At 41.2% G+C, this 19,444-nt stretch overlaps 1 protein-coding gene across 1 annotated transcript in view; it reads right to left on the reverse strand.

Moving 5' to 3' along the window:
• Window positions 1–1,411: 1,411 nt before the first annotated feature.
• The window catches only part of snd1 (staphylococcal nuclease and tudor domain containing 1), a 173,880-nt gene continuing 155,847 nt past the window's right edge, over window positions 1,412–19,444 (reverse strand). Inside the window, exons 20-24 of the mRNA XM_017414826.3 lie at window positions 18,973–19,042; window positions 16,594–16,707; window positions 13,481–13,684; window positions 3,696–3,740; window positions 1,412–2,200 (exon numbers count right to left, since the gene is read on the reverse strand). Coding sequence (XP_017270315.1) covers window positions 2,135–2,200; window positions 3,696–3,740; window positions 13,481–13,684; window positions 16,594–16,707; window positions 18,973–19,042 — 499 coding nt within the window. The 3' untranslated portion in view covers window positions 1,412–2,134. The remainder of the gene's footprint in view (window positions 2,201–3,695; window positions 3,741–13,480; window positions 13,685–16,593; window positions 16,708–18,972; window positions 19,043–19,444) is intronic.

Raw genomic sequence — 19,444 nt, forward strand, 5'->3', positions numbered from 1 at the left:
TAGATCAAAGCGGCTGCAACTGTTATTTCTCAGCATAAGATGATCTGTTTAAGACTCTGGCAAAAAGGCGGCCCGGTGACATGCATTAAGGATAGCTAGGCCTTTAATTTATGTAGCAACAAGGAAGCTTTTTCATTATGGTTGCTCTATATATACCCTGGTGATTGTGATGTTTGTAAACTTAACTCTAAGATGAACGCAGTTAAAAGTGTAGATGGGGAAGCGGAGAGCAGCTCCGGCTCGTTTTATCAGTCCACTCACAGCAGACAAAGACTTCACACTCTCAGCTGTCACTCACAAGACGTTAAAACTGATGGATGCTTATTGGTGTTGAAAACATCTACCATACATCTCTTATGTAAATCTGCCTCGTTCCAGTCGGCTGTAATTGGAGGAGAAGAGTCTTGTCTTTTCACGTAGACGTGCGTTTCATCAGGGTGACCTTGGTGATGTAACGGGACTCACAAATAAGAGCTGTTGTATTCTCTTTGTGTCTCATTTGGTGGAAATGGTTTCAGAAAACGGGCCTTAAATGGGGCTTTGAGGGAGATTCTGTGCAGTTTGTGTCAGATTTGGAAAAGCAGGAAAGCTCTATGCTTAACGGTAATGTAAAAAAAAACATCCATCTACAGCAGCTAGATTAACTGTTTGAGGACTTCATACGTTGTTCCATATTGCTACAAGAGTGGACTAGATCAAAAGAGGGGAAAAATTAATTAACTTATAGTACCCCTCAGCTGATTTACCTTCAATATGGTCATTTATAAAAAAAAAAAATGCATATTGTCTATAGTATTTATGCTTTAATCATTATTTCTAGAGCTCATACAACCTTGTAGTTAAATCTGTGTAAATATCTTTCAGTTTCATGCCAAATATAACAATATGAAAACATTTAATTTCCCAACATTATTAAGCACTAACTGACAGGTTTCACAGGTAACAGAAGTTTGTTTACCATCATTTAAGGCCTAGTATTCCTTCAAGTAATACATATTCCCCACTGCATTTAGTGACAGAATTTTAAACTAAGGCTGTGTTTGAGACGTTCACTACTTAGTCGACTATATTGGGACAGAGCAGCGAACTTTCTAATTATGAATATTCAGTCAGGTGTTGCATAAACAAATGTTAGACAACATGTCTCCATGACACTGCGACTGTACTGATTGAAAAGTTGCATGAGTAAAAACAGACCTTGCTGTGATGATCAGAGTTAAAATTCTGAAGTTAAACCTTAATGCAAGTCATGCTCAGTATGTGTCGTCAGTAACTCTCAGCTAAAACCAGAACAAAGTTTAAGCCAATATTTGGAAAAATGAATTGGATAGACTAGCTGTAGATGTTTGTCTAATAGTACCTTTTGGCACCAACTGATAACTCAGCAGCCAAATAAATTCTTGATAATCTCTTTCAGTTTGCTTATTTTTTTTTTATTCAGCAGTTTTTTTTAATAGAATGCAAAGGTTCATTACTTGGAAACAGGTTCAAACACTGTGTCTGATATGGCATACAGAAAGAGAAGAGACTGCCAGAGACAGGATCATAACCATTATAAGAATGTAAACTTTACAGAACAAGAGATGATAAAATGCCACATGAAGGCATCCATATTTACTGGTCATAAAAGTAACGACAAAACACTCCCCACAGAAACATCACCCAGATATACAGTGAAGACAGAAATAAGCTCATCCATGACTTCACCTACCGTTATTGTCTAAAATAAATGAATTTACATGTAATTTATTGTGAAGCATTTGTTAGCAGGAAATCGAGCGTTCTCCCAGCCAGTCCATTCGAGTGAAGAAGAAACTGGAATAGCTCAGAGTGTGAAGAACATGACTGGCTGAAGACAATAATTATCATGGCAAATAACAGATTGGCAACAGTGCAGGTTGCTCGAGCTAATAGAGGTCAATTAGAAAAGATTTTAAGATTTCTTTAGTGTTGCTAGCTGGAGAAAATTACAAATTCTTAATGGAAGGAAGAGAAGCCAGATTGTAGGGATGAAATGCCAAAAAGGAAGAGTGAGTCATCGTTTGTCGTTCAAGTTCATCTCGTCAATGCCTCGCTTCCTGTCCGTGTTGGTCTTTGGAATGGTGTCAACTTGATGGTCGCTTGTCTTTCCTTTTTAACGACTGTAACCGAACTCATCCGCGTCGTCCGCACGGAAGTCTCCGTAGCGCCAGATGTTGAGCTGATGGGAAGAAAGATAGATTTTGCTGAGCACATTTCTGTAACTTATGCAGAACATTACATGTTCAGAGAAAAACTGAAGAGGTGGGGGTCAGTGGTGGCCCACAATGCCTCAGATAACATCCAATCTATTACTGCTCCTGTGTCACCTCAGAAACTGTCACACGCTTCCGATAAATGTCACCTTTACTACAGCCTGGACAGAAAAGTATGTATATTCATGCAAATTTTACAAAATTGTTCAGTCTTGTGTGTGTAACGGAGCCTGTCTGTGTGGGATGTTTTTTTTGGCTCTCAGAGGCCTGTGCGCTCAGCTGTTAACACCGTGATTCATAGCTAATTAGCAACTGTGCTAATTAGCACTAGTTATTAGGATGAATGAAGCCATTTCCCATTTCTCACATGGCTGTTTTTTTTCTCCTCCTCCCCCCTAACACCCTGAAAACATGGTGGTGACTCTGATAGTAATAACAGTCACTATTGTAATCACCTCTGACTGGCTCATTGTCAGAGCTTGCAATACAACCAGTGGGTAAATAAAAGCACAGAAGGAGCTGAATGCTTTAGTAGGCACATTTAAAACTTAATCCAAGGTTCTGTTGCAAATTTCTGACAGAGTTTGCATCTTCAAAGTTCGTTACTGTAGCATAAATTTGAGGAACATATGGTTTTCAGTTACTACTAGACTGTACTGTCTCAGAGCAATAATTCATCTCACTGGGCCATGACTCAAAATTGCAAGGCAAATTTTTTATTGTAGGCTCATTTAATTGAATGTTTGTGCCACAGCACTTTGCAAAACTGTATTCTAGCCCATCTCTGCACCCACATTTATGTTTTAATATGCTGCTTCTGAAATGAAGATAGGCAGATTTGGACCTTTTTTTTTTACCTATTTGTTCTCCTCAGCGTGGTTAAACTTTGACATTTAGCGCTGTAGGTTGAGATGTTTGCTGAATAACCCCAAATCTTATGCCAGGAATAAAAAACACTGTCTAATATACACACAAACTGCAGGAGTTGAAGAAAATAAAATGTAGGCTATCACAGACCAATTACTGCTCAATTGATTACAACAGGTTTTTTTTTCCCCAAATAAGCAAAAAAATTAAACTGGTGGCAATTCACAGAAACTACAGCTGAGGAAACTGAGAACCCTGGTGAGTTACTGGTTTGACATAGACTAGATGACAGTTACAGTAAATGCTACCACTTAGTTAAGGCTTTGATATGATTTTTGTCTTTGCAATATTATTGCTCATATTTATTTTGGGTCAGTTGCCGTTCCATTAGGTGGAGTGGCTGCTCATCAAGAATTGAACATTTCTGTGTTTGTGTCATCTCTAGGTGACAAACATTAAAGTATTTTTGCACCCTATCCCACCTCCAATAGATAGAGAGAAGGAATTAGTGTTGTGATGTATTTCTGTTTTGGCTGCACTGCATTTCACAGACAAAAAAGACATTCAGATTGTGGTTTGTATGGAGTTACTCACTCTGGCACTCTTGGCAGATTCTTGACTGTTCAGATACTCTGTCACCTAAGGCAAAAAGAGAGGAGTCATTAGCATATCACATACCTGCGTCACACACAGGATTTTAAAAGATTACAGTGAATCAATGCATCCTTTCAACCTGCTTAGTCCCTGGAGATATTCCCTTTTAAACTTACCTGCAAGTTTTTTTGTTTTGAACAAAGTTCACTTTTTTGTAGAAAGCATACTTGCACGCCCTCCCTAAAACACTGACTGTAAAGAGCACAGAATTCTCTGAAGATCAACAGGATCAAGTTAACACAGACTGTCTGGTTATGTCACTGCAGGGAATGTGGAACCCACAAACCTCAGCATTTCTGACGTCACGCTTAGGGTCACTGCTTTTTTCCCCCCACCACTGTGAGTCGAGCATCACTTTGCGCTTCATCCAACAACTTGTGCCATCAAAGTCACTCGAGATGAGAGCATCTCCTAAATCCTCGCGCCTACTAGCCTCGGGCCAACACCTCGTCGGTTTGTAGTAGCGATTTATAACCAAGTGCAGTTGTGGGACGCCATAAGGGAGCCATGAGCTAAAGAGGGGTGTAAGCCCCATATTGTACTCGTGTCTTTTGTGTAAAATCTCAGTATGGCTTTGAGACAGGGGAATCACAGACATTTCTTGCCTTAAACAGAGACAACTCATCACAGAATCAGGTTTTAATATTTCTTCCTGCTTGTACTGTACTTAGAGAATTTTCACTGAGCAAAGACTGGACACATGAAGGGAAAATGGTTTCTACCGTTGTAAAAACCTGTTTTCTATGATGGTGGAGGAATTGTACGTTTTTCGGTTTCTAATTTAATGTTCTGTTGGGATAAGCCTTACAGAAGTGAGGAAAGATTTCACGTTCTAATCTAAACAATATAAATACAGTTAATGCTCTGGACATACAGTGAGTATATATATAGGAGGCCAATGTGTTGAGCATATTGACTGCTTCTGCTACAGCAGCCATTTAGCCACATTGAATGAACCAGTGATGAGTCACAGAGCAGGGGTGGGGGGACAGGAGGATGGAGAGTTGGAGTGGCAAAGCGTCTGAGTGAAGCTGTCCTTCACCGTTCTAATATCAAACCGCATTATGCACAAGGTCCATCAACACACACTTCGCCTCGACATCGCAACACAAGACGATCACATTCTGTTAGTTCAGTATATTTCTGTAAATGTCATTTGTTTAACAGGTAAATGAATTTAGTCTTCCTTTTTGGAGTAGTGCCGAACATTAGCATGACAGCAGAACAAAATCGGCTCTAAAGAAAGAACAAAATCAAATTTCACTTGCAGCAAAGAATAGCCCATGTAATGGATTCAATTGTGCTCCGTGTTTTGTTGCTGATTATAGCAGCAGATGAGTTGGCGTGCACACAAGCACCAGAACAAGCATGCCAGATGTTAAAACAGTCGAGTGGGATGGGGATGGATGGGACTCTGGAGTTTAATTGCTTATCTAGCTTGTGCACATAGGTTGATTAGATAGCTACTCGGCACGGCCAAGATAACAGACATACAGCTGGATTGTACAGCGGCTGTGTATAAGCACATCTGAGTGTGTGACTGGGGAAAGTGCTGTGACTGCACAAGGCATCCATCAAAGCCAACTAAAGGAGAGATTTTTTTGGAAGGCAAAGGGATATGGCATGTTAATCCCACCAGGCAGATGTCACCATATGGAGGACCCAGCCAATGATATTTCACAGACACAAAAGGCCAGTGATGCCATTTGGGCTTTGGAGGGGAGCTCTCAGTGCCCATAGCAACTTCTGCTGTCTTTCCAAAGAGCAGCACTTGGAAGTTAGGTGGAGGCTAAAGTGTTGTAGAGGAGGGTCTCTCATCTGCCAATATGTGTTTGGTAGTATCTAAACACAAAAAAGAACTGCATTTGTGAAGAAAACTAGCACACCAAGCAATGCTAATCTATAGATATTCCATCTGCACTTTAGTGTTGAGACTGTGTCAATGCAAAATGTTCTGTGACAGATGCAGAGTCAAGAGTACTCCAGTAAAATATGCAAAGATGAAACACAGCCGCATTTAAAAATTTCACTACTCTGATCAGGAGGGTGCCTTTCCTGGCTCGCCCTCATCTTTCACTGTTCCTCACAATCCAGCTCAGTGAACACAACAGCCAATCAGCTGAGCGCCGCCGCCGACTGGCTTTAGATTTGGAACAGCGCTACGTATCAGGCACCGGATCCTTCTTTCACAGCTCCTCTATTGACTCCAGTAGAGAGGCATAATGGCTCATTTATGACACGAGCACATGCAAAACTCACCCGGCAGGGCAAAGACAAGGAATTTTTCCTCATTCAGGAAACAACTGTGCCATCCAATCGAGGAAGGAAGACGATAGTGGTGGCTAAAAAATAGCAATAGCAAAGGTGAATTAAAAATATCAGCAAATAAGTTATAGAAAAGGATTCAGGGGAAAAAAGCAGTGATGGTTTGGGTATCAAAGAGCAGCTGGTGACAATGTTTGTCTGGATGACCCAACTGAGCTCCCATATGCCAGACAGATGCTATTATGGCGAGAAGTGGCCACAGACACTGGCAGTAGGTAATACACTGTTAAGCTAAGAAGGTAACTGTATAAGTGACCCTTGTTGTGTATGATCAGACTCTTAAAATGCCAAGCCAATAGTTCACATTTATGTTTAATCAACTTAGTTGCTCTCGTATGTATAGGAATAAAATATGCATAAACACGAGGCAGTTTTTATGCATGTAGGTAACTATGACGGAAGCCTTGGTGGGAGACTGCGTGTAAGTGTGAGGCTTTTCGTAAGCTGAACGACAGGTGGTGTGGGCCTGGCGGTTTGGCATTGGGCGATTTGTATGACTGGCTGTGAATATGTGAGAGTGAGCGCTGGCCCTTGTGCCTTGTCCAGGTGGTGTGAAAGTGATGGATGTGAGCAAGAGCTAGCGTGGCACTTTTTTAACAGGTTGTGTGCGTCTGGTGCGTAGGTGAGCTGCCTGTTTTTCTTTATTTCAAAGCTTGTGAAAGTGATTGTGAATCAAGTGGAACTAATCAAGGTTTTAAATTGTACATACACCACCATTTGTTTATGACAATACAGAATGTCAGGTGAGTGAAGAACTACCCAAACGTGTTCACACCCTAAAGAACCTGCCACTATCACCTTTAGTCATCCGTTTGTTGCAACTTCACTTTTTATTTTTTTACATTCTCACCCTTATCTGCAATTTAGTCTCCTTTGCACTGCAGTGAAGACAGAAAACCCTGCACCAAACAGTTCATCATCAGAGCATCTATGGGAACATAACAGCTTTTATGTTTGAAGCTCACAAGTTTCAAGTTGAGTGTACTTGGCTAAGAGATCGTCCTAAGAGACGTCTCTCACTCAACATGCCCATGCATGAATACTGCATGGCGAGCAGAGAGGAGGCCAGGCTTTTTGGGGAAGTCTCTTCAGACTTGTCATCATACAAGTGGTTTGATAGGAAGGAGCTTGTCTTCGAGCACTATAACTAACCAAGGATAGACTCCTCGACGGCTTATGTGTGCAAGGGAAGAGGGAATTCCCATATGCTGGTGAAAACACTGACATGCAATGCCTTTAAGAAAGGGAGGGGGGAAACAAGGAATCTATGAGAAATTGCGAGGTGTGTATGATGCACGAAAATCTTCAAGACAGACGATTTTGCTTTGCTAAAAAAGTAAAGTTAGTTATTAAACTCTGCCTTTTTTCCCCAATAATAAAACAAAAGCAATGAGCATTAAATGCACATTGTGTGTAAGAGTGTCACTGCCACCCATCTGAGAAAAACTGGTTTACATCTAGTTGCCTGCTGCCACCCCCCTCCAGCATGGCTGTCGGAGGAGATCAGACAACTTAGTGGGAACTAATATGACAAGCCCACCAGCATGGATTCATGGAGATAAGAGGTCACACTCATGTAAGACATGTGCACATATATTAAAAAGTACACTCTCCCCTGCCCTCTCAGCTGGACTAGAAACAAAACAATATACCTATATTAGGAGCTTTTTTTCTACAGTAAAATCTAGACTGACTCGCCCAGTGCTTCCACGCTCCTCCTGTCTTTTTGTCACACACACCTGCGTGGACATCTGTCGAAGGTGAAATAGCGTTTGTGAAGTGGTGTGTGTCAGCTAGGACATGTCAGGCCCTCGCAGCAGCGGTGGCAAATGTGTGTGTAGTCAATAATGAGGGAGCAGAAAATGTCCATTAAAAGACCCCATCTCTAACTCTATTTGTAAATTAGGTATAGAGCCATTGGTGGGGAGAAGTCATGCTGTCACAGTTGCGGAGCTCAGTGGGATGTGTGTGTGTTCTTTTTTTAAACTCTTTATTAGGATAAGAAGAACACAATTGGTGGCTTGGAAAGTGAAGGCAGCAAGCTGAAAATCAGTGGATCAATGTTGCAGATGTGGCTAAAAGCCATTTATAGATGACAAGAAGAACCTTTACGTTTGGGGTTTATTTACCAACATTCACAAACAATAGCAAAGCTAAATAAAAATAGTTCTCCCAACAGGCCTCGGTTTGTTGCCATGCATCTTAAGTACTCATTCCCATGAGTAATGTAATCAATGTCCAAAGTTGTGCTTTAACACTATGGTAGCAGTGGGCGATGTGATACAAGCAAGCTGCAGAACTGCGCTTTGATAAATGGAACAAGCCATCCCTGCAGGCGTCCTATGCGTGAGCCTCCTGACTGATTTCCGGTATAGATTCCCCACATCCAGCTATAGCTCCATCTTCATCCACACTCACCGACTCCATTAACACTATTACCCTGCTGTGCTATTAACTACAAAGGCAGATCTGTAAACTTTAAAAGCAGCAATTGGGGCTGTTTGTGCACAAAAAAAAATTGTTTTGCATCTTAAGTGAGCCTGTAGCTAGAAGAGTCTCCTCTGACCCCTTAAGGCTTTTCAGAACGTGCTGCACGACGTTAATACATAAAACATATGAACGTTTTGTGTGTGAATTCAGCCACAATACATAGAGGAAAAAAAAAACATAAAACCATATTTCCCATGGGGGCTCCTGGGTAATTAAAGATTCCAGGACTCATCTGTCGCTCGCACTCTAAGGAGGCCACCTCACAGCTGTTTTCCCTGCAGTCTGCCTTCTGCTGACACACTCAAACACATTGCATTTCAATAAACACCTTACAAAGGTGCTCATAAACATTGGATAAAATATGAATGCTATTGCTATATCTTAATCTTGTCCCTTAGGAACATACTGGAAACAAGGCATGGGTCGATACTGCAGAGCTGGATGCTGGTGATTTATAATAATTGCGCCAGCGAAAAAGTGACAGACACATCCGTATTTGTAATTGACTTGTGATTAGCGCACTGGACATTATTAGCTTGTAACGCTAATGAACTTTGTGGGCTAGCAGCAGTGTCAGTTAGCGGAGGTGACTGGACAAGACAGTTAGCGCCAAGCGGCCTGCCACACTTTGAATCAGTCATGTTGCTGGCAGCTGCTGACAGAAAACACTGGTGAAAAGCAGCCGAGCACAACAGATAGCGCTGCTAACCACACAGCCATCTTCCACTTCAGCTGCCATGACAGACTCATTACATCTTGGACAAAGAAATATCAGGTCTGGGTGCGGTTTTATGTGAGCTGGTCAAAAACAGCTGCTGCAGGCACTTTCTGTGTACCCAATCAAGCAGAAAGAAAATATGTTTAAAGTCTATTTGTGATTCTGTTGAGCCGGCTACCTTTTCTTCCATGTTATAAGGAAACACACATTGTTTGTTCCTTGTAATTCACACTATCAACTCAAAAAGTAAGAAAGACATTACACGCAAAATACAATGTAGTCCCACAGGGCAACATCAGCTGATTGAAGTTGCAAATAATCACACATAACTGCATTTTATATCACAGCTCATGATGAGGCCACTGCCAGGTCTGATCTGAGCAGCTCTCTACTCTAATTCCTGAGGATTATTGCTCATCATGACATAGCACTGAATGACAAGATGCAAATTAGAACATGCAAAAGCCAAAAAATCGTCTTTTCAATTGCTGTCCAGATGTCAGGTTGTAGCTCAGCTGGGACAATATGAATACCAAAGGAAGCATGTCGAGGGAAAGGGTTGTGTTTACATTTCTGAGCTGAGGTACAAATTTTTAAAAAAATGGAATAACAGCACTGAAAAATGTAAGATCAATTTTGGCGATAAAGAAATAAGTGATCTGTGGTACTAGAAAACAAAACACTTCACTGGTGTTAAAACTGGCAAAGAGAGAAATAATGCGAGAAATTAGACTTTGTACAATGTGGGGGGGAAGCATCAACTCAGGGTGTAATAAGTAAGAGCAAGGAGGAGGAACTAAATATGTCTGTTTTTAAACAGAATTAGCAAACTTTCACCATCTTTAGTTTGCCAAAGTTATCAGATTTATTTTTTTCTGGTAAGTTATTTCCAGTGAATCCCATTACCTTTTTGTGGCCACCCATTATCATTCTTGCCTTTACGGTCCAAGAAAATCAATGCCTAAATCACATATTTGTCCTATTTTCTTCTAGAGAAAAGAAAGTCAGCTTGTCTACCCCCCCAACTCAAGAACAGCAGTTGCCAGCGGGGGCAATCAGACCAAATGACATGGTTGACACTGCTCTAAATCTGGCTGCCTCAGGCAACTATTACTGAGCTGCCGAGCTTTGCTAACAGCTCATTTATGACACCAACATGTTGATTACATGTACCAATGGCAGCCTCTTGTACCTGGCAGTCTAAAGAGCACAGCTGTCCTGTGAAATACGAACAAACACCTACAGGCTCATCTGTGTTATAGATGCAAATAGGCTCTCAAGATCTACATCTGCATTTAAAAACAAAGTGATGCAGGAAGAACAGATACCACTGCATATAATGTAAACTACACACTCCTGGTTTTACTCCAGTGCTGATGGTTAAATAATGACATTGCTTCCAATTAAAATCCCACTCAGAATGTGGTGCACAATAAGCAAATTCATACATTACACTGACTGTAGTTGTCAACCTACTTTGTCTTTAAACCTTAGTTTCATTCTGTTCTGCTTAAAATAAAAAAAGTAATCAGAAGGCATAGAATCATCGTTTCAGTCTGACTTTCATGCTGCTTGTCTGTGAAACAATAGCTGCCCACATGATGTGCATTGTGAGCATTTACTAAAATACGGATTGAGGTGGAAAAGCACTTGAAAAGGAAATAAACTAAACGGATGAATATCCCTCCCTTGCTTTCACTCTTTTGGGACAATGCCACCCTCAAAGACTGGTGTTAACCTTCAGTGCACTTATGACTGACTATTAATGGCTGCTCAAGTGCCAATGAACATTACAACCCATCTGTTACATAATGCTTTAGAACTTGAGTACAGATTACAGTGACCATGTTCCAATCCGACTGGATAAAGAATAGAGACAAAATGGATGAAATAGGAAGAAAAAAAGTTACTTTTACAACAGGGTTGATAGTCTGGATGAGTGAAAGAGGGTGTAAAGTTAGAAGGTTTGAACGCTGCACTATCAAAGTCTAAAAGAGATGAAGAATGAGGCACTGATCCAAAGGGCAGCTAAAGGTTATATCTTAAAACATTTTTTGGCTCTTGCTCCTGCAGGACAGTATTTTTTGTTGTGGCACCAACAGCAGGTGTCGTGCCGCTCATGAATCTCTAAGCCGGCGTGCATCTTGGAAACAAATGACTCCACCTTCACACCACTACTGTAGATCACTGAAGCAACTATTCAACAGAGTAAAAGCTGCAACGGTAAATCCAAACACCTGACACAGCAAACAATAGTTTATCTACACCAGTTTATCAATAGTGACTTGATAACAGAGAAATCATTTCAGCGCTCATTCTGTTAGTTTAGAAAACTTTTAAATTTTAAAAAATGTCACTTAATGTGGAATAATAGCAAACTTCTACCTGTGATTTTCAGATACTACATGCAGGAGAACGCAACCTTCCAGATCAACAGAAACTATGAAGAAGAATCAAATTAGTCTAGTCGCACTCAGGCTCATTTTACCAAGTAGAAAAACGTGGAAGATCTCGGCGATGACTCAGAAATTGGAAATGGACTTGATGAGTGGAATTATCAAAAAGAAAATTTGCAGAGCTTTACTTTAACACATAGTTGTAAGCACTTTGGCAACACTGTTGCTTGTTAAGCTTTTTCCAGATCAAAATATCCATCTGTAGCCAGCAAGGAGGGGGCAAATGCGTGTGGAGTCACAGCTGTTGCATACTAAACAGGAACCACTGGATCCACCAAAACCTAAATCTGCGTGTGCAGTCTGTAAGCCTATTAGCTGAATAGCTTGGAGGTTTTAATCACTGTCGTTCATCTGTAGGGTCCATTATCCCAAGACTGAATTATGGTCACTGGCTACTCTGTGGAGGTCAGAGGTCAAAATACTCACAATGATGCAAAGACAGGGAGGTGGGAAATGAGATGTTACTGACAGTGTTCTTACAAAAACATTAATTAGAGTTATTAACAGTTAAACTCTGTGGGCACATTCATGTTTCTTCATGCATTCAATATTTAAATAAAAGGGACTAATATTGGGGCTGCAGAGACGTCGTAGCTGCAGCAAGAATGAGTATCTTCCCTTTTTCTTTATCTTTCGTGCACAGAGCAGCTTTGAGTCTATGGGGGGGAATTAGCATAATGAGAAAAAAGTAAATGAGCAAAGCTTCATGGTTTGACAAAACAGCCACCATCTAAGGCAAATTGTAGAGGTGTTTAAATATATATTATGTGCAACTGTGGACTGACAAGTGAGAAGAGGTATTATGCCTTTTGTGCCCCAGAGTTCACAATACAAAGCCAGCAAAATATATTTTTTTGCGCTTTTCCAGCTATAACAACAAAATGGCAAGCTAAACTTTAGTGAAATTTTTACCCACCAACTCTAAGGGACATGCTGAAATTATGACTTCTTGTGCTTAAGAAAAGATGAAACATTTCTGTCTGTATTCTGCACCTTGCAGATCACTGTTTGTAGGGAACATTTTGACCAGGAAGGGAGTCAAATAGGAGAACAAACATCAGAGCACCTTTTCCAACACAAGTGACAAATACATTTTATGCCCCAACTTCAATTTATCTTTTCTCTGACTACATTGGCACAAATAAGTAGGAATGCATATCAAATTTAAACTCCTCATTCAAACTTTACTTTGGCTCCTAAATCACTGCCAGTGGGGTTTGTCTTTGTGTGATTCTACATTAAATGGCGAGTTCTGATTACAAACAGCTTGACTTTGAGACAATTTCATTTTATGCTAATAAATAACAGAGACTGAGACGGATGATACGACCGATACTGGAAAAGGCAAAACAAAAAGGGCCATCTTTGTTGGCAACCTTTCCATCATGTTGTCAGACTCTGCTATAAACAATCTCAGCCTGTCAGTTGCAAATACAAGCACTTTTACTCTGACATGTTTAACTACCCTGTTAGATTACAAACTGCAGCTGCTGTTAAGAAGATGCCGGTCAGGCCACTTCTAAATGCAGGGACTACTGTGTCTACCACTGTATCACACCCAAACCAGGGAGAACAGACTAGAGGATGAGGGGGCCTGGAATTTTCTTGAATCAAACACAAATTAGGGGAGAAAAAAAAAGCTTTTAGACACTCTTGCAAGGAATTCTACCCCTTTTATGAGCTACCGTTTTATAAGTTTGCTCTAAAAGCTAAGCATCAAAATGTTTTTTTCTTACCATCTTCTGCAGATGCTTCTCCTTGCGGATGTCCACCATGACCAGGCCCTCCTTGACCAAGCCAAGGCCGACGTCGTCCTTGGTGTCTCCAAACTGTATTGTGACATGAGGGCAGGTGGCACCCGAATACTCCACATTCAACAGGCACTGGCTGTTCTGGATGTCCCGCACCACACAGTCCACCACATCTGCACGGGCATCCTCCTGAAGGACCAAGAGAACATCAAACACAGACAGGGAAAAATGAATTAGTACAGCATTATTGGCTCACATGTACAAAGAGCGAGTAAAACATGACTAGATTAGAAAAATTCAGTCAGTGAATCAGCTGGCTCAGCTACTTGATGAGAACTGTTTACGGTACTTTTTCCTATCCGAAGTTCTCATCAAGTAGCCGTCTTCTCCTTTCTTCTCACAAAGCTGCCTCAACCACTCCTTTTCCTAACCTTCGCCCCTCTGAAAGGCCACCATTTGATTGAACATATGGTGAAGACTGGAACAGCTGCAATACAATCCTGACCTCATGTCCTCTAACAGTCAGGGTGAAAACGAGACAAACAAGGGAGTCACACCTTCAAAGACAAGAAGACAGTAAAAGAAGAAGAAGAAAAAAAAAATCAGTTCCTGCCCATTATCCATCCCTCTCCTACACAATCTATCTCTTTGCTTCCCTTCTTTCTCACCCTGGTCTTGTCTCCATGGCAACCGCCTTACAGCTAGCCACCCTTGGGCATGTGTGTGTGCGCGTGCGAGCGAGTGTGGGCAGGGAAGCTTGTTCGAGGCGAAAACTAAGGGGCTTTTTTGTCCCCTGCTCTTCACCCCCCCGGTCAACTTGTCACAGGAGCTGCGGGGAAGCTCCGGGCAGGAGGCAGATAAAGAAAAACAGAGGGAAAGCTGACTGTAAAAGAAAACAACAGGATGACACTTATAAGGAGACAATACAAAATTAAAGAGAGCATTTTCGGGTCTTACACATTGTTTGTATAGTTGTGAGCAAAATCTAAATGCTACTTTGACTTTTATTATATTAAAAAAGCCATTAATATTTCAACTATAAACCAAATCTGTCAGAAATGTCAATGCTTTTTTTTTTTTTTCCTTCACAAAAAGCACCTTTTTAAACTAAACCTTCAACATCAAATGTCTCTTGAATGTGCTTCCAAACTATTAAACACACGACCTTCATAAAAAGTGCTACCAAAAAGTCTTCTGAAAACGACAGGGAAGATGCGTTGTGTCAGAGGGTATTTTTTTGACGTGTTACGTGACCTTTACTTTTCAATTTTAGCTTTAAAAAGTAATCTTATGCTGCCAGTGGATTTTGCCATGCCGGTAATGAGAAAATGCTGGATGGTATTGCAGTTTAAGTAAATAAACAAGCAGTGAGAGCCATTGGATTGACAGAGAAGTTAATTTTGACTGGCTTTTTTTATCTTTTAATTTGGCACATTTGCTTCATTATAGGTGTAATAAATATTAAAGTATCTTTAGTGAAGGTATGAGTGTATTTATGCCAGTCATTAGGAGAAACTAAATAAAGTGGTAGCAGGGGTGGGATGTGGCAGAATGACGTGAACAATGCCTCCTACTTTGATACATGTCACCAGAGTGCATCTCGATTAAAAGTTTCTTCTTTTTTTCGTCAAAACAAAAGAACAGTAGGAGTTTCCCCATGATTGTGACAATTTTTTGAAGATACTGTCACTTCACAGAATACTCGATGAAAAACCACAGGGATGCAGCCGTAGGATTCATCCTACTGACAGACTTTTAGTGCTAAGAAAAGAACTTTTCTGAGAATGGCTATGAAGCCAATTATGACTTGTGAAGACAGATGTCTTGTGCGGGGCATCGGGTGACAGGTTATGAGAGAAAGGTAGCAACCTTTCCAGCAAAGGTTCAGCACAAGTGGGGGCACCCTGCTGTCAGCGTGGCAGGCAGCAAAACACAGGGAGGGGAAAGCAAGACGAAATGGAAGAGCAGATGCGGAGTGACAAAGACAGAGTGAGCAGGAGAGGTGTAAGGTGCATGTCAGCTTCAAACATGTGGTTCAGCTTTTTGTTTGTTTGTAACATGAAGGTGATGCCTGTGTCCCCTGGGTAGCACCAACAGATGGGCCACTTTATTACTGACTCATGAGACAGGTGACAGCACAAAGCTCAGTGCTACCAGCTTTCAAACACACACAGGAAAGGCAACAACAAAACCTGAAAGAAGGATCTGGTTTTTAAATTCGTTAACTTATTAATTTATTCTTACATTATTGTCCATCTGCAGCCACACACATAAGCTGGTCGTGCTGGCTGCAAATGCAAAAAAAAAACCCTACCACTATCAAGTTAATAAGCATAAATCCTCTAAACAGATAAAAATGAATCCGCTGAAATATTTCCTGCAAGAACTAAAGGCAGGATTTATTGGTGGACTGTTTTCGACTGCCAAGTGGCCAAAACTGCAGCCCGCAAACAAATCACGTAGATTCTGTGTAGCTTCATTGATTTTAGGATCATGTGCCATTAGAAACATGTGAACGCTCCACATCCTATTTTAAGTGGAGGAAAAATCCTTTAAAAACAATCTTTAGGTACACACATTCAGACAGGGGTTAACACAGAACCAATCAGGCACATATTAAAAGCAAACCGTTTGGTCTTCGATTTTGTATGTCGCTGGCTCAGGATGCTGCTCGTAAGCTGACCCCCAAACATAACTATGTACACAAGGGATGCCCAGGGTGGGGGTGGAGCAGGGGGGTGAATAAGGTAACAAAGTTTAGGCTGCTGAAATAATAACATACTGCCCAAATATCTAAAGTTCCGCACACACAAACGGCTACAACTTTGTGTTTGCCTTTGTTATTTTCACTTTGAACAACATCCATTATGCACGAGCATAATTCTCCCCCAAACTTTCCTGAATGAAAACTCGGCTCCGTCTATCAGTTCCAGATTCATCACCTTGTGTGGTTTGTGCCTCTCAAATGTGTTTCAAGCCTTGCCAAGAAAAGTCAACTTTCAAAAGTTGGCAGAAAATGAGTGTGAAGAAGCTGATATCTCAAAGTTAATTTAGCAGCTTGTGGCTGCAGCACGTATGTTTTTCGTCTGTGTACTTACATCCTGCGGGACCTGGATGAAGGCGAAGGTGTACTCTGTGGCCTGTGCTGGCAGGGTCCTGGTGCTGAAGGCAGGAGGCATTGCAGCCAGACGGGTGCTTGACACAACTTCTCTCTGAGGATGGACACAGAAAGCACAGAATTAAAACCTAAGAAACACAGTTAAAGTTGTTGATCTGTGTTGACAATGTGTTAATCTGTTCACTTCACTAGTTATTTGTTCCCAATAAACATTTGTGAAAACTGTCCTGAAATTATTTGGTCATTGCTAATCATTTTTAATTCTCATCAGTCAAAGTTAATGTTTAGGCTATATAAAAAAGGGGAAAAAAATGTCTTAATAGTTTTTTTTGAGACATATCAAGCATCTTGAAAGAAACTCCAGCCTGCCTGTTAGTCACAAAAAGAAAAACAGAAATTTGCTTTATAGATATTTGGTGTTCCAGCACATCAACTTAGCATGCTCTCCAGATGCAAATCCATCCTTGTAAAGTATTTCTCTTTTTCTTTGATTCTGAATCCGTTCTGCAATGTGTATGCCACTTTAACAGTGACTGTGAAAGGACAGGTGTCATTTCTCTTGATAAATGGCTGCATACTTTTGTACGCCACCTTATAATCATTTTACACCTGCCCCTTTTACAAAGCTCCACTAAAAGCACTACAGATACTTGCCAAAGTTAACGATTTGTCAAAAGGGCAACAGTATTCTTTATGTAAAACATACCTTAACTATATGAAAGTGGCTGTTGATAATTAAAGAACTAATATTCCTTGAAGAAATGCATATGGTCCGCCACCTTTCATGTCCGAGTTTTAAACTAAGATCATCTTATGTTCAGAAATGACAAAGCTGTAGCCTTAAAAATGGACATTATGTGCAATGGGACGCAATATTACAAGATGTCACAGTCAAGCTGGAAACACACCAGTGTCGCATTGGAACCGTGTCAATTAACATCACAAACAAAGAGGACGTGTGAAGCTGAAGTGGCTGTAACACCACAGATCAGCTTTATAATACAACCTTATTAGTTTGTCTTTGCCATTGTCTTTATAATGATGAGATTTTTCTGTCATATTTCTCTGGAATAGAATTTATTTTGTCGGATAATGTTGTTTAGCTGTGGTGGTCATCTTCAACTAGGCTGACTCTAAAAGGTAATCAATTGTAGATGTAAATTCAATAATTATTTCCTGAAAGTTTCATTAAAATCCATCCAGCGGTTCGTGATATTTCGGTAACAAACCAACACTCGCGCACACAGACACACGCAAAAACATTATCATCCACCTTCACCTTTCAGCGGCGGGCAATAAATAATAATAGCCTGACTGAGTTCTGATCAATAACTGATCACCGCAGGCCACACTGTGGTACAAAGTCAGATAAATTCAGCCATTAGGAGTCAGAAGGTAATTTAATGACCCCTCATATCTTAGGTTAATAGGTTCACTGGAGTGTGCAGTCTAGACAGAGAATATCTTGAACCCTCATTATGGATAAAATGTTAAGATTTATCTACCAATATTAGACTTTGATGGCACTTTGAATGTGGGCTTTAAAAAATGAAATGACAAAAGTGCTCAGCTGTGTTTGCTAATGATCACATAATAATTCAGGCGCTGACCTGTACCTGAGAGAGGTGGCAATATTGTCGACTAATGGCTCGTGACACGGGGGCCACGGAATCAAGGCCGGTCTGACTCAACCTGAAATGACGCAAAACTACTACAGATGAGGGGCGGTGGATATCAGCTTGTCTTTTCTGTGTGCACCAGGTCAGCCTCAGAGAATAACACTTTCAGCAACATGCCAGGATGCATCGCATCTGCCAGCCAAACCACGATCTGTCCCCTGCTCTGAGGTCAGTCGCACACTGTGCCGCTCCACTGCATCATGGGAAAACTCCCGCAGGGTGGGGGTTGGCTGCATGAGCCACTTGGTGATGATGCAAGCATGAGCGCGCACGTGGGCAGAGACACAACTACGCAGGATGAAGTGCCTTCGTCATCGCTGAGTAAAATTAAAAAACACATCCGAGGAAGAGGGGGGAGGTGGGGACGCTCTGTTTTCTTGCTGTTATGAAAGGAATAAAAATGATGCACTTGGTTGCACACTTTGTTTTGCCTCAGTGACAAACAATAAAAGAAAAAACAAACAAGCCGCCTTTGTATTTGTCATAAAAAATATGCAGCTCAAAGGACAAGGGAAGGTTTTCTTTGAACATGAATTTAAAACAACTTGTGAATGAAGCACTAAAATCCCTTCAGCTGTGGGTTTGTGTTCCGAGTACAACCGGGTTTTAATGACAACACTCCCCCCCCTCTCACAAACACTTGATCACACAATCTCATTTCCACTAAAACAGTTACTCACGTTGCCATAGTCGATGTAGAAGACGTGAACCTTTGCCGGTGACTCAACTTTCTCCACTCTGGCTCTGTACCTGCAGCAGCAAAGGAATAATTGGGGGGAAGAAGAAAGAAAGAGAGACGATGGAGGGAGGTGGGAGAGAGAACAGAGCACAGGGAAACAGAGATGAAGACAGAGGGCACAAGTGGAAAAGGAGATGAGTAAATGATTCTGTGCTTATTTCCCTGGGGAGAGGGTGTTGGAGGATCTGTCTGTTGTGATCGGGGTAGAGGAGTGGGATAGGATGAGCAGGCTGGGGGTGTGAGAGGGAGGGGGGGCAGAGGGGATCTATCAGGACATGGGCGGGATGTGAAAATTGCATGGAGGCCCTCTTTGCAATAAAAGACAGAAATTCAACCCTGTTTTTGTCCTTGCAGCTAACAGTATTCGTGCATTAGTGTTAATCATGAAAAGCCTGCAGGTTTTTTCATTGTAA

The sequence above is a fragment of the Kryptolebias marmoratus genome, linkage group LG18 (assembly GCF_001649575.2).
Source record: "Kryptolebias marmoratus isolate JLee-2015 linkage group LG18, ASM164957v2, whole genome shotgun sequence".
Classification (NCBI taxonomy): Eukaryota; Metazoa; Chordata; class Actinopteri; order Cyprinodontiformes; family Rivulidae; genus Kryptolebias; species Kryptolebias marmoratus.